Source organism: Macrotis lagotis, chromosome 7, assembly GCF_037893015.1.
Source record: "Macrotis lagotis isolate mMagLag1 chromosome 7, bilby.v1.9.chrom.fasta, whole genome shotgun sequence".
Lineage (NCBI taxonomy): Eukaryota > Metazoa > Chordata > Mammalia > Peramelemorphia > Peramelidae > Macrotis > Macrotis lagotis.
In genome coordinates, this window is record NC_133664.1 from 221,697,784 (window position 1) to 221,713,782 (window position 15,999).

The window sequence follows — 15,999 nt, forward strand, 5'->3', positions numbered from 1 at the left end:
GGGGCAGCTAGGTGGCGCAGTGGATAAAGCACCAGCCCTGAAGTCAGGAGTACCTGGGTTCAAATCTGGTCTCAGACACTTAATAATTACCTAGCTGTGTGGCCTTGGGCAAGCCACTTAACCCCATTTACCCTGCAAAAGCCTAAAAAAAAAAGCATTAGAGAAAGACTTGTGCTTTGCTTTAAAGTGCTTAGAAAAATGAAATATTAATACTGTACCAAATACTGCACCTAATATGTAAAGTTAATCAAACTACAAGGAAAAAACCATAACAAAACTAATATTTGGGACCACAATATATCTCTTCTAGACCTAGATAAAAATCTAACAAAACAATGGAATTTTAGAAAATTTATATGTGACACGGGGCGACTAGGTGGCGCAGTGGATAGAGCATTGGCCTTAGAGTCAGGAATACCTGGGTTCAAATCCAACTTCAGACACTTAATGATTACTTAGCTGGGTGGCCTTGGGCATGCCACTTAACCCCATTGCCTTCAAAAATCTAAAAAAAAATTTATATGTGACAGAGTTGTCAACTACTGAATAGATAACAAAAAGCATTGATATATAAGAATTGCAAAAATTGTCCATGTGCTAAAGTATTAAAAATTCACAAACTAACACATAACAGAAGGAAGACTTCAGATTTAAATGGAGACTAAATCTTAAAGAATGTGTGAGCCAAAGAACAAATCATAGAAACAATAGATAATTTTATTCAAAAACAATGACAACAAGAAAACTTATAAAATCTTTGGGATACAACCAAAGCAATCCTTAAGGGGTATTTTAGCTCTAAACATTTTCATAAACAAAAAAGAGAAAACATCAATTAAAAAGAAATCCTTTAAAAAATCAAAGCCCATATTAAAAACAAAAAGTTACTTTGTAAATAAAAAAAATCTTTAAAAAAACTTTAAATGGGTCGGGGCCAAGATGGCGGAGAGAAGACAGGCACAGTTCTAAAGTCTCCTGATCTCTTCCCCATCTATCACATGAAACAAACCTCTTAAAAGAAATCCGAACCAGGAAACCCAGAAAGAAAAGCCAGGAGAGGAAAATCTACCTCAGGATTTGTCTCCCGCAGCAGCCTTGGCTGAGTACCGGCAGGTGAGTCTGAGCTCCCAGGGAAGATCAGCCACACCAACAGCTGAATCGGAACTGGGAGTCTGAGGGCCCGAGAGCCGGAGCTGCTGGATCAGTGGTGGGGCTGGACGAAGGGGGCTTGGGTCCACGGGGAAGCAGAGGCGCTGGTGTTGGGGCTGTCCCCCTGGAGCTTGGGGAAGGGGCTGCGAGGAGAGGTCTGGTGCAGGACAGCCGCGGACACCAAGAAACTCTGAGCCCATGCCTCCATTGCACTGAGGCCTCCTGCCAAACAAATGCAAATTATTTCTGCCTCAGGCCCAGGTGTGTGAGCAAAAGAACCAGCCCAGCTGAGGAATCACCTCAGGCCAGGGTAAAGCCCACCATTGATTGAAGGCAAAAGAATTCAATAGCTCCAATTCCCTCCCTCAAGCAAAGGGAGAAGGCCTGCAACCAAGGTCACAGACACCCCAGAGAGGGCAACCAGCTCCTCCTACTGGCCAGCCAGAGAAACTGGACTCAGTAAAGCCTTTAGAGATCCCAAGCCCAGGTGAACCAGCCCCACCCAACTCAAGGTCTTAGTGTAATGAAGAAGGGTCAGCGGAAAGGTGGATCCATAGAAAAATTCCTGGAAGGGAAAGGCCCCAACCCAGAGAGACCTGGAACTTCTGAGGAGAATACAATCTGGTCTCCAGCACAGAAAGACTTCCTTGAAGAAATAAGGAAGGAGTTTAAAAATCAACTGGAAAATTTGGGGAAGACAATACCTTGCAAAATGACAATAATTCTCTCAGATCCTCAAATGAGCAAATGCAAAAAGAAATTAATTCTCTCAAAACCTCAATTGGTCAAATGGAAAGCTCTTTCAAAAGTAGAATCAACCAATTGGAAAAGGTTAATGAAGAAAACTCCTTCCCCCAAAAAATAATGGAGTCTACAGAAACTAATGACTCCACGAGACAGCAAGAGTCAGTTAAACAAAATCAAAAAATAGAAAAAATAGAAGCAAATGTGAAATACCTCATCAACAAAACCACTGACCTCGAGAATAGATCGAGGAGGGGAAACCTGAAAATTATAGGACTTCCTGAAAACATTGAAGAGAAAAAAAGCCTGGACTTAATATTACAGGATCTAGTGGTGGTAAACTGCCCTGACATCATGGAATCAGAGGGCAAAGTAGTTATTGAAAGAGTACATCGATCCCCACCAGAAAAAGATCCTAAAAGGAAAACACCAAGGAATGTTGTGGCCAAACTCCAGAACTATCAGATAAAAGAGAAAATCCTGCAAGCAGCCAGAAAGAAACAATTTAAATATCAAGGAGCCACAGTAAGGATCACACAGGACCTGGCTGCATCAACTTTAAGGGATCGAAGGGCCTGGAATGATATATTTTGAAGAGCAAGGGAGCTTGGAATGCAGCCAAGAATCTACTTTCCTGCAAAGCTGAGACTTCTCTTCCAGGGAAAAAGATGGACATTTAACGAAATGGAAGAATTTCAAAAATTTCTGATGAAAAGACCAGAGCTAAACAGAAAATTTGGATATCAAACAGGAGGTTCAAGAGACACATGAAAAGGTAAAAAAAAAGGGGGGGGCAGTAAAAGGAAAAAAGTGCAATCCAGCAAGTTGAAACTGGCTATATCCCAGCATGGGGGGGGGGGGGGGTAGGGTAGAGACTCTCATAAATCCTGAGAATCCTGAGAAATGTAACTCTAACAGTGAGAATATACCTAGCCAGAAATGCTGGACATCCATGACCTATCCATGAGACTGATATCTAATGGGATGTAACTGGCTTTAACTCCACTGGGGAAAAAGACTAATAACTCTCAGGAATTTGGACTCTATTCAACAGAATATACTGAACTAGAAGGGACAGACACTCAGAATTTTCTATGACTTAGATAGAATGATCTAAAAAAAAATACACTACCTCCCTAAAAAGGGGGACAGGAAAGAGACGGGAGGAGGGAAGGGACTGAATGGGACAAATCTCATTACACTAAGAAGTACAAAAAACCTATGGTAATAGAGGGGAAGAAGGGAGTAGAGGAGAAACATCTGAATCTTCTCATCAGACTTGGCTTAAAGTCAACCTACACATACTCAGTTAACTTATAAAACATCTAACCTTTCAAGAAGTAAAAGGGGAAAAGGGGAGGGGGGACAGAGAAAGGGAAGGGGAGTGGAGGAAATAAGGGGAAATAACAAAAGGAAGGGAAGGGAACAGGGAAAGGGGAAAGAAAGGGGAGGGAGTGATATAGGAGGGCAAACACACTGGAGGGGGTGGTATTCAAAAACAAAATACTGGGGAATATGGATAAAAGGGGGGAAAGGGGGAAAAATACAAACAGAGGGAAGATAGCACAGAGGGCAATAAAGAATTAGTAATCATAACCGTAAATGAATGGGATGAACTCTGCCTTAAAACGTAAGCAAATAGCAGAGTGGATTAAAAACCAGAATCCTACAATATGCTGCTTGCAAGAAACTATTTGAAGCAGAGAGATACATATAGAGTAAAGGTAAAAGGTTGGAGCAAAATATATTTTGCTTCAGCTGAAGTAAAAAAAGCAGGGGTAGCAATCCTTATCTCAGACAAAGCAGCAGCAAAAATAGCATTAAAAGAGATAAGGAAGGAAACTTTATCCTCCTAAAAGGTACCATAGACAATAAAGTCATTTCAATATTGAATATATATGCACCCAGTGGGACAGCACCCAAATTCTTACAGGAGAAGCTGAAAGAATTACAGGAAGACATAGACAGCAAAACTCTACTAGTAGGAGACCTCAACCTCCTGCTATCAGATCTAGATAAATCAAATCATAAAACAAGAAAGAAATTAGGGAGGTAAATAGATTGTTAGAAAAATTAGATATGGTAGACTTATGGAGGAAACTGAATGGGGATAGGAAGGAATATACCTTTTTCTCTGCAGTACATGGAACTTATACAAAAATTGACCATGTACTAGGACATAAAAACCTAATGATCAACTGCAGAAAGGCAGAAATAGTGAATACATCTTTCTCAGATCACAATTCAATAGAAGTCATATGCAATACTGGGACAAGGAGATATAGACCCAGAGCAAATTGGGAACTGAATAACCTCATCATAAAAAATTAGTGGACCAAACAACAAATTATAGAAAAAATTAACCATTTTATCCTAGATAATGATAATAATGAAACAACATATGAAAACCTATGGGACTCATTCAAAGCAACTCTCAGGGGATATATTATAGTTCTAAATGCTTATTTGAATAAATTGGAGAAAGAGGAAATCAATGAACTAAACATGCAACTAAAAAAATTAGAGAAAGAACAAATCAAAAATCCCCAATCAAATACCAAATTAGAAATTTTAAAAATCAAAGGAGAAATTAATAAAATTGAAAGCAAAAAAACTATTGAATTAATAAATGAAACCAAAAGTTGGTATTATGAAAAAACCAATAAAATTGATAAACCTCTGGTCAATTTGATTTAAAAAAAGAAAGAAGAAAACCAAATCACTAGTATTATAAATGAAAAAGATGACCTCACCACCAATGAGGAGGAAATTAAAGTAATAATTTGAAATTATTTTGCCCAACTTTATGCCAATAAATTTGATAATATAAGTGAAATGGATGAATATTTACAAAAATATAAGTTGCCCAGGTTAGATGAAGAAAAGATTAAATACCTGAACAACCCTATCTCAGAAAAAGAAATTCAACAAGCCATTAGTGAACTCCCTAAAAAAAATCTCCAGGGCCTGATGGATTCACAAGTGAATTCTACCAAACATTTAAGAAACAATTGGTTCCAATCCTATATAAACTCTTTGGAAAAATAGGGAAAGATGGAACTCTGCCTAACTCTTTCTATGAAACCAATATGGTACTGCTACCTAAACCAAGAAGAGTTAAAACAGAGAAAAAATTGTAGAACTTTATCCCTGATGAATATAGATGCAAAAATCCTAAATAAAAATCTTAGAAAAATGACTACAACAAGTCATCACTAGGATAATACATTATGATCAAGTAGGATTTATTCCAGGAATGCAGGGTTGGTTCAATATTAGGAAAACTGTTAATATACTCAATTATATCAATAACAAACCTATCAGAAACCAAATGATCATGTCAATAGATGCCGAAAAAGCTTTTGACAAAATACAGCATCCATTCCTATTAAAAACACTAGAGAGTGTAGGAATAAATGGACTGTTCCTTAAAATAATGAGCAGTATCTATCTGAAACCATCAACAAGCATTATACTCAATGGGGAGAGGCTAGAGGCATTCCCAGTAAGATCAGGGGTTAAACAAGGGTGCCCATTATCACCACTACTATTCAATATTGTATTAGAAATGTTAGCATCCGCAATTAGAGAAGAAAAAGAAATTAAAGGAATTAGAATTGGGAAGGAAGAGACAAAAGTCTCACTATTTGCAGATGACATGATGGTCTACCTAGAGAATCCCAAGAAATCATCTAAAAAACTACTGGAAACAATTAGCAATTTTAGCAAAGTTGCAGGTTATAAAATAAACCCCCATAAATCCTCAACTTTCCTATATATGACTAGCAAGAAACAGCAGGAAGAGCTAGAAAAATTCCATTCAAAGTAACCTCAGACAGTGTAAAATACTTGGGAGTCTATTTGCCAAGACATACTCAGAATCTTTTTGAAAACAATTATAAAACACTTCTTACACAAATTAAATCAGATTTAAATAACTGAGCAAATATCAACTGCTCATGGATAGGTAGAGCTAATATAATAAAAATGACAATTCTACCAAAACTAAACTATCTGTTTAATGCCCTACCAATCAAAATTCCAAAAAATTACTTTAATGAGCTAGAAAAAATTGTAAGTAAATTCATATGGAGAAATAAAGTCAAGAATTGCCAGGAGCTTAATGAAAAAAATGAAAACGAAGGTGGCTTAGCACTGCCCGATCTAAAATTATATTATAAAGCATCAGTCATCAAAACTGTTTGGTATTGGATAAGAAATAGAGTGGTGGACCAGTGGAATAGACTAGGTGTAAAAGCAGAGGATTATAGTAATCTGCTGTTTGATAAACCCAAAGAGTCAGGCCACCCAGATTAAAACTCCCTCTTTGATAAAAACTGCTGGGATAATTGGAAGTTAGTATGGAAGAAACTTAGATTAGACCAACACCTCATACCCTTTACCAAGATAAGATCCAAATGGTTACAGGACATAGACATAAAAAACAATACTATAAGCAAATTAGAAGATCAAGGACTACTCTACCTGTCAGATCTATGGAAAGGGGAACAGTTTATGACTAAGGAAGAGTTGGAGAACATCACTAAAAACCAATTAGATGATTTCGATTACATTAAATTAAAAAGTTTTTGCACAGGTAAAACCAATGTAATCAAAATCAAAAGAAAAGTAGTAAATTGGGAAACAATCTTTACAACTAATGATTCTGACAAAGGACTCATTTCTAAAATACACAGAGAACTGAGTCATATTTTTAAAACAAAAAGCCATTCCCCAATTGACAAATGGTCAAAGGATATGCAAAGGTAATTTACAGATGAGGAGATCAAAGCAATCCATAGCCATATGAAAAAATGCTCTAAATCATTAATTATTAGAGAAATGCAAATTAAAGCTTCTCTGAGGTACCACCTCACACCTCTCAGATTGGCCAGTATGACCAGGAAGGATAATGATCATTGTTGGAGGGGATGTGGGAAATCTGGGACACTATTACACTGTTGGTGGAGCTGTGAGCTCATCTGACCCTTCTGGAGAGCTATTTGGAACTATGCCCCAGGGGCAACGGGAATGTGCATACCCTTTGACCCAGCAATACCACTACTGGGTCTATACCCTGAAGAGATGAGGAAAAAGGGTGAAAACATTACTTGTACAAAAATATTTATGGCAGCCATGTTTGTGGTGGCAAAGAATTGGAGGTCCAGTAAATGTCCTTCAATTGGGGAATGGTTTAGCAAACTGCAGTATATGTATGTCATGAAATACTATTGTTTTATTAGAAATCAGGGGGGACGGGATTTCAGGGAAACCTGGAGGGATTTGCATGAACTGATGCTGAGTGAGATGAACAGAACCAGCAAAACACTGTGCACTCTAACAGCAAGATGGGAGTGATGTTCAACCTTGAAGGACTTGCTCATTCCATCAGCGCAACAATTGGGAACAATTTTTGGCTGTCTGCAAAGGAGAGTACCATCTGTATCCAGATAAGGAGCTGTGGAGTTTGAACAAAGTACAAGGACTATTCCCTTTAATTCAGAAAAAAAACCCAGATGTCTTATGGTTTGATCTGGTTACCTCTGAGAATTCTGTTCTCTTTAAGGATATGATTTCTCTCTCATCACACCCAATTTGGATCGAGGTACAACATGGAAACAAAGTAAAGACTGATGGAGTGCTATCTGTGGGGTGGGGGTGGGGGGAGGGAAGCAAGATTGGGGGAAAACTGTAAAACTCAAATAATATCTTTAATAAAAATTTAAAAAACTTTAAATGATAAAGTAGATTTTTATAAACTGAAATAGACACTTTTAGTTAATTTGATTTTTTAAAGTTTTGTTGACTTTATATTACAAACATTGCCATATTACTCCCACTCTATAATAGCTTTCTTTTAACAAAGTTAATACAAACTAATCTTAACTGAAAGAGCAATAAACTAGCCATTTCTCTACATCCCTCTAAATCTCCATTTTGTCTTTTTAAAAAGAAATCTTACAAATTTCTTGAAACAAATATCCATTTTATATATACCTATACATAGAAGTTATTTATCAGTTTGTCTTCAAAATCATTCATTTTTCCATTAGTGTTCTTTTAGTTCTGCTTTCTTCACTCTGCATAAAATCATGTCTTTCCATAGCTCTTTGAACTCTTTTATTACTTCATTTCTTACAGCACATTCTATCACATTCATATTCAGATATTTTTGAGGCTACCAGGCCTATATTAACTTTTAACTGTGCCTTTGTGTCTGAAGTTCCTGCTCTTCTTCCATTTTCATTGAAACAGAGACTCCTGGTCATTATTCTGGGAACAGGGAATAGTATCACTGTGATGAGAATTATGCTTCTTACTCCTATCAAAACTTGATCAGTAGGACCAGAAAAGGAAGCACCCTTTTGGAGAGAGACAAAACCTTGTAGCAGGTGTAGATATTGGATCTTGAGGAAGAGAAATGGTCCTAAGAATCTGAAACCATCAGCTATGAATCTGATGTCCTGGTGAACTGGGGACAAGGAGGCCAATCTCTTTCCCCACCATTCCCCTACCTTCCTTTATTTGTACTCTAGGGCTAAAATTCCAGACACGAATTCTTTGCCCCTTCTTCCCTATCCCCCTTCTGTAGACAACTGGAATTGAGGAATCCCTCACCTGAACCTGAAGATCTGAGAGGAAAAGCAGAAGTTTGGGAAGATGACAGTGGCTCCATGTAAATGCCTAATATTTTTCCTTTCATTTTTGTTATATCCAATAAATAAAATGATCACAGTACATTGAGTGTCTGTTGCATGAATGTGGCATCCTATTTCTACTGAAAGAAGAGATTCCAGATGGGAAGAAAGCTCTAGAATAATAAGTTTCACATTTGAAATTTTCTTGAGCAATATTCTATATCACCCTTTAACTAAATTTTGAATCCGGTAGACATGGATTTCATCTGTCCAGCCCTTGCTCTACGGGTGATAACTAGGCATCTTCAGGCTGAGCATCCTCTGGTACCAATATCCTACTCATAAACCAGAGGGAACTTTGGAGAGACCACTTGGCTAGTGGCCCAAGCAAAGGCCAATGAGTACCAGGGCAGATCAAATACTTCTCTCCTAACTGGATTATTGGTATTTTTTTTTCTCCTATTATAGGCTTGAGAAAATCCACACATCAACCAATGTAGACTGCTTGCACCATTCTATATCCCAAGAATCACCTGCTGTAAACTCAGAGGTGTCAATAGTACATTAAAAAGATATAAGTACAATGGAATGTGAGAAGAAGAAAAAAAGTCAGTTCTTAGAGAAGGTAGGACAAAAAGTGGGCTTTAAAGGTTAGGTGAAGATGGTAGAAAATGAGAGGAAAAAAGATTAGGGAAAGAGGTAAAAGGTAGGGAATCAGAATGGTAAAGATGTGGAGAATGGGGGGTTTGGGGGGGCAAAGGAGAACACAAACAAAAACATAGCAAAATGTGGTATGTGACAGAAAATAGTGACTAATCCAGTTTGTCTGATCTCTAGGACAAGGCTTCCAAGGACAATCTCCTTGCTGAATTAGAATGGTATAATACCCAATTGTATAAATGTAAGATTTTGTCTAGAGAGAGAGATGAGAGGTATACCACAATGGGAATCTGACAGTTGCACAGTGAGCTTTGCATCTTTCTCCATCAGGTAGGGTACAATGGAAACAGTACCATAGCCTTCAAAAGATCAGTGTCCCAAAGAAGAAAGCTTTAAATGGTTTTGTGCAGCCGCAAAGTGATGGACAATGAGCCAAGGAGTTCTGGATCATGTGAACAACAAAAATGAGACCTAGACAGTTTATCTGATCCCCATGACCTGTCAAATCTCTCCCAAACAGAAATTATATATCAAAGATAAAACAACTTCTGCTGTCTCAGAGTACTGTGATTCCCTGTTCTAAAATTCTACAATAACATAGCTACTGAATGGTTCAAAAGAGAAATGAGAATTATGGGAGAAGAATTTTGTGTAGCAAAAATAATAGGTAGAAAGGAAAAACTGGAATCTGCAGCAGCAAGCTTCATCGAAGAAATAAAAAAAATAGATCGGGAATGCTGATCCATAGAAATGAAAGACAATCTAGAAGAGAAGCCAAAAAAGCAAACACAAAACCTAATATTAAAAGAAAATGTTTTATCTACAAGAAAAATGGATCTTGAAAACAAGATGGAGGTAACCTAAGGATTATAGCTCTCCCAAGAGAATATGACATGACAAAAATTCTTAACACCACAATATAGAAAATAATAAAAAAAGAACTGTTCAAAACTTCTGAACATAGAAAATGAAATTCCAATTAAAGGAATTCACAGATCGCCTCCAGAAAAAACTGAAAGCTGTACACTCCAAGATATATAGTGGCTAAATTTAACAATTCAATTCAGAGATGGTGAACCAAAAAGGGAGCAGATGGTACTAAGCATCAGTCTTTATCTTTAACCCTGGAAGGGTAAAGATTATCTGATAATAATCTAATCAAAATCTTTTATTTTACAGATGAGGAAACAGACCATTTAATAGCTAATGAAACTAAAAAAGTTGCAATTTGCCCATAATCACATGATTGTTATTCAATCATTCTAGTCATGTCTGACTCTTTGTGACCCCATTTGAGTTTTTTGACAAAGATGCTGAAGTGGTTTGCCATTTCCTTCTCCAGTTCATTTTGCAAATGAGGACCTGAGGCAAACAGGCTAAGTGACTTGTTCACAGTCACACAATCACATAAGTAATATATAAGAGTAAATAGCAGAGCCAGGATTTATATCCACATTTTCTATTCAGATCCAGAATTCTATATTCTTTTCAGTAAATATTAATTTAACTATTGGTATTGTAAAAATGGAGTTCTTATTCTAATGACAGAAGAATTAAAATGTTTCTGAAGCAGTTGAATATTTATGTCTTCTCTAGAAAAGAAGTCAGAAAAGAAAGAATCTTCATCTAAATGGAAAATGACTCACAAGTTCCCAGACAGACAAATAAAAGAAGTTATTGGAACCAGTTTCTACCCAATGGCAACCAAAAAAAAAAAATTTCATAGGGCATTTGGTCATTTCACCATATGCTTATAATCAACACAGGTAAAAAGACCGTAAAGAAACTGCAACATATACACCATCTGATGTGGAGATTGTAGAAGGGACATTTGAGAAAGAATCAAGTAACATGCAATTGGTGACTATAATAGTTATAACTTCAACCTGAAAACAGGGACAGGAAAGATGGTGAAGCATATTTTAGGAATTGGGATTAAGAAATAAAAGCTTCCTTGTATAGAAACTTCAGCTGGGGGAATCAGGTATGTTTGCTTGATGAAGAGAGAGAGAGTACTAGACACGGCAAACAACATCAAAAATTCAAATGTATCTTTGATGCTGTTCATTGTTTGCTTTGTTTAGTGCCTTCTAACTATCTTCAAACATATTATTTATGACACGGCAGCACAAAGCTTCTTGAGATATCTACAAACTTTATATCATTTAAATTTCTGATAGAGATGGTGGTAACCAAATCAATTTTTCTACCCATTTTCACATTTCCTAGAGTTGAAGGTGCTGTAATTATACACAGTGTCTTCCCTTTTTACCTTATCATCAAATTGTATTTGAATTTTTCTATTTGCTGTAATCAGTAAAGGATTAGTTGGATGACAGCACAGACAACTGATAAGGAAATGAGACTAAGAATCAGTTGCTTTCTATTTTGAACAGAAGTTCAACTGATATAAAGCAGTCACCACAAAAAGGAGGCAAGAAGAATACAGAAACAGCCTGAACCAGCAAATACTTAATTTTTACTACTTCTCTGCTAAAGTTAAAGATGCAGCATCTATGGGGAACTCTCATATAAAGTCCAAGGTTATTTGCAAAATATTATGAAGAAAGATGGCAGATTATACCTTACATTGAGTACAGGTTTAACAAACATTTGCCAGATGACTTCCTAAGGATTCTGCAATATTACATTCTATGATTTTCAAAATGGATATCCTGGATATATCTCAAACTCATCATATTCAAAACAGAACTATCTTTCCCCTAAAAAAAACTCTCTCTATGTCAAAGGCACCACTATTTTTTCAGTTTTCACGGGTTTATAACCAGAACATTGTTCTAGACTTTTTTCCTATCTCTTGTTTTTAGATTTTGCAAGGCAACGGGGTTAAGTGGCTTGCCCAAGACCACATGGCTAGGTAATTATTAAGTGTCTGAGGTTGGATTTGAACCCAGGTACTCCTGACTCCAAGGCCGGTGCTCTATCCACTACACCACCTAGCCACCCTTTTTTCCTATCTCTTAACCAACACTAATCAGTTCTCAAAACTTGCCATTTCCATCAATGCAGCATTTCTCACATCTAACCCTTCTCTCTAGTTACATAGCTAATACCCTATTACCTTCAAGCCCTTATCACTTCTTTCTGGGCTATTGCAAGGAGCTCCTAACTGATCTCTCTTACTCAAATTTTTCCCCACTCAAATCAATCCTTCACATAGCTGCCAAAGACTAAGAGCAGAATTTATGTTATCTCCCAGCTCCCCTACTTAGTAACTTCCTGTTTCCCTTAAAATCAAAAATAATCTGTTTTACTTTTAAAATCCTTCACAATGTGGTCTACCTATCTAGCTTCATTACATATAGTTCTCCTTCCTTTATCTTATAGTCTAGCTAAACTGAACTTCTCACTGTTTCATGAAACATTTTTTTACCTTTCCATGCTCATCTTCCATGCCTGCTATATATTCTCTCTTCATTTCCACTTCACACAATCTCTAACTTCCTTACTTTCTTCCTTCCTACCTTCTCTACCTTTTCCCACCCCTATCAATAAAAATATTTATAATGCATAAACCAGTACTACTGAACTAATTATTACATAGATTAAAAACTGATTAAAAAACAATTTTTGAAAGATGAGAAAAGGATGAAATATTTTATCCTAAAGTCAATAGGAAGTCATTCTAGTTTATTGAATAGAGAAACATGGTCAGATCTTCATTTTAAGAATATCACTTTGGCAGCTATGTGAAGGATAGAGTGAGAAGAAACTTGAACTACAAAGACTAATTAGGAAGCTATTGCAATAGCCCTGGTAAGAGGTGTTGAGTAGAGAAAAGACCCAAGAGATGTGGTAGAGGTAGAAATAACAGGATTTAACAACTGATTAGATCTGTGGGGTATAGAAAAGTATGGGCCTGAGGATCAAACTAAAGTCTCTAACCTAGATGATTGAAAAGATGGTTGCATTCTTAACAGAAATAAGAAAGTTTGAAAGAAGAGTGATTTTGGGAATGGAGATAATGTAATGAAATTTGCAACTCATCCATGTATGTTCATCCTGGGCAATCACCATGAACCATCAACAACAGAAATGGTTGGAGGATTTTTGTCACGGATTATATCTTACTCTTATTTCAAATCCCTATTATGTGTATTCTCACCAAATTAAATTCTTAGTGCCAGTTAATATCTCCCAGGATCATTTAAGCAGTTTACATCTCCCCATCATCAATTAACAGAAATTAGCTTTTGCTGATATATAGTTAAGACCCAAAGATAAAGTCAAATATAGTAAGTCCCCTAAAATGGGTACATTCTTTACTCTAACACCTCAGTCCTTGGGGAGAATTAGCTTAATGGCATTCATTCTACCTAGTTCACTTCCAAAGATAGTTTAGTTGATAAACAAAATCATTCTGTTGCATCAGAAAACAGCTAGCCTCTTGGCTAAGTCATTGATCTAGTACTGGATCAGAAGTTACTTTTAGGGCTATCTTGCTCATTAGAAGACTCTAATATGGTTTCCAGTTCCTAGGCCTGTGATTGTTCTTCCAACACTCATTCACTTAAGATAAATAATTCTACACAACAGGCAACCTCACCATGCACTCATGCTTTCTTGTTGGTCTAGGCAGGGTGAGTAGACTCCTGGCACTACCACCTAGCCCAACTAGAGGCTTGCTACCATCCTGGAGCCTTTGTATTCAGAGTTCAAGTTCCACAGACAATTGGAAGCCTTTTTTCATGATCATATAAGTGACCAGGCAAGAGACACAGAACTCCACCTGCTTAGGAAAACTAAGTTATCCATTGTGCCTATCTGAAAGTAAATTCTCCAAGCATGCAAGAGGATACAGAGTCTATACTTCTATTGTCCATACTTCCAAGTCTGGACCATCATTTCTTATTGACTAAGTCCTTTGTTACATACAGATAAGGGAACTGAATTTTAGAGAATTGAATCAACCAAAGACATACAATTAACCATATTCTCTTGCTAAAGTAAATAACTTCCCTGAATGAGTGAGGGAATCCACAATTTCATCCCTATTATCAACAAAAGTCAAAATAATTTCAAAGACAATAAATATTTCCCCCTCTATAGTGCTGATCATTTAGAGAGTGTTGACAATGTAGTATTTATCTATCTTTCAAAGAAAGATTTGTGATTTCTTTGATATAGGAAAATCCTGATGAAGAAACTTTTCCAAACAATACATAATGGCAACTCCTCTGCAAGTAAGAGTCTTAGAAAGTCAATTAAGCAGGATGTATTAGGAGACTGAACCTGAGCATGGGTTTTCATTACTACCAGGTCAACTCTCTATCTAACGTGCCTCAGGCCTTTCCAAGAATATAATATTACTTTTAATCCCCATATCAATAATTTTGTACAGGTAATTTTCTTTCCTCTATCCCTACTTCAGAGTTATCCTAAGGTATTAGGATCAGAGCCCTTCTTGTTTTAGATAAATAATCATGTTTATGGTTCTATAATACATTTTTGGACAGAGGGGAGATGGGTAGAAATTTCAATTTTAGTTGGAGGAGACTATTCTGAAGAAACAAAACTGACTTTTAAGCTAGGCAAAAGATAGACTGGCATTGACCCCCGACTGAAGGAAGAAATCCTTTCTCCTGAAATCAGGGTAATCCTGAGTGCTCTCCTCCTTCCCCCATCCCTGCTGTTTTCATGAGGATTAACAGATTGGAGTGGAGGATTAAGAGGGGTTCATCTTCACTGAGCTTCACTCAACTGACCCCTGCTATTTCCCTGTCCTCCTCAATACACTCTTCTTACTGGCTAGTGCCAAATGAAGACATTTCTCCAAACCATCCTAGCCTGTAGAATACTATGAAGTTTGCTGCTCTTAGTCATATCTGAGAAGCTCTGAGTCCTTTAGAAGCTGCCTGGTGGAGAAGGTGGGATTTAGGTACTTAGCATTCAAGAGTAGAAAGGGGATAATAGAAGGCCCACCTAGATGGGCCCCACTACTTTTCACTCCTGCCACCCCAGAAGGAATGGTATGCTTGGGCTCCTGAGTTTTTGTCCAGAAAATGATCCATCCAGAATTCGTTCCTCTCCAATGCAGAAGAGGGTGGTTTTTCTTTATTTGCTCATCAGTCTTTTTCTGCCTTTCACTCAGAGCCAAAAGAGGATACCTCTGGAAACGTAAGTGTTATCGCCCCATCTACCCTTTTTCCTCTGTGTAATCCCAACTTCAAGATTTATAACTTGCATAAACTAAGAACAAGCCACTTCTGTTTTCATTCTGTTAATCTATACCTCTTATTTAATGTATAGCCTTCTAAATCAATTCTGTTCACATTTACTCAAATCTCTTACACTCTCAGTCTTTACTTGTGAGAATTTGAATTAGAGTATTTCTGAGATATATATTCTTCCCTTCCAGCCTAATAATATATGCCATTTCCTCCAAGTCATTTTTGCTCCTCCTCCCTAATCTGTTTTTAAAACTCCCTATCCCTGTTCTAACATCCCCTTTTCTTTAAAATTTCATCAGTTTTGTGTGTCACAACTGCAAGCATTTGGAATCCTCCCCAACAAATGGTATTATGCATAACTAATCCCCAGAACTAATAATCCACATCTATCTCATCCTAAACTCATTTAAAGTGATGTTCAGGAAGAATGGTATCCTTATTAGATAATGAAGGAGAGGGTCCTTTGTAACTACATTCAGCTAGAGGTAGAGGACTAGACCTGAGATTTCACTAGCATAGGGCATTCCTATAAGATGAAACCCTCTCTACCTACACAGGATGGCACCTCTTCTGTAATTTATAGTCCCAGAGCATAGAGCCCTTAGACAGCCAGAGTC

At 37.1% G+C, this 15,999-nt stretch overlaps 1 protein-coding gene across 1 annotated transcript in view; it reads left to right on the top strand.

Moving 5' to 3' along the window:
- Window positions 1-8,786: 8,786 nt before the first annotated feature.
- Window positions 8,787-15,999, top strand: part of CACNA2D4 (calcium voltage-gated channel auxiliary subunit alpha2delta 4) — a 182,620-nt gene continuing 175,407 nt past the window's right edge. The window contains exons 1-2 of the mRNA XM_074195336.1: window positions 8,787-8,855; window positions 15,304-15,329. Coding sequence (XP_074051437.1) covers window positions 8,787-8,855; window positions 15,304-15,329 — 95 coding nt within the window. The remainder of the gene's footprint in view (window positions 8,856-15,303; window positions 15,330-15,999) is intronic.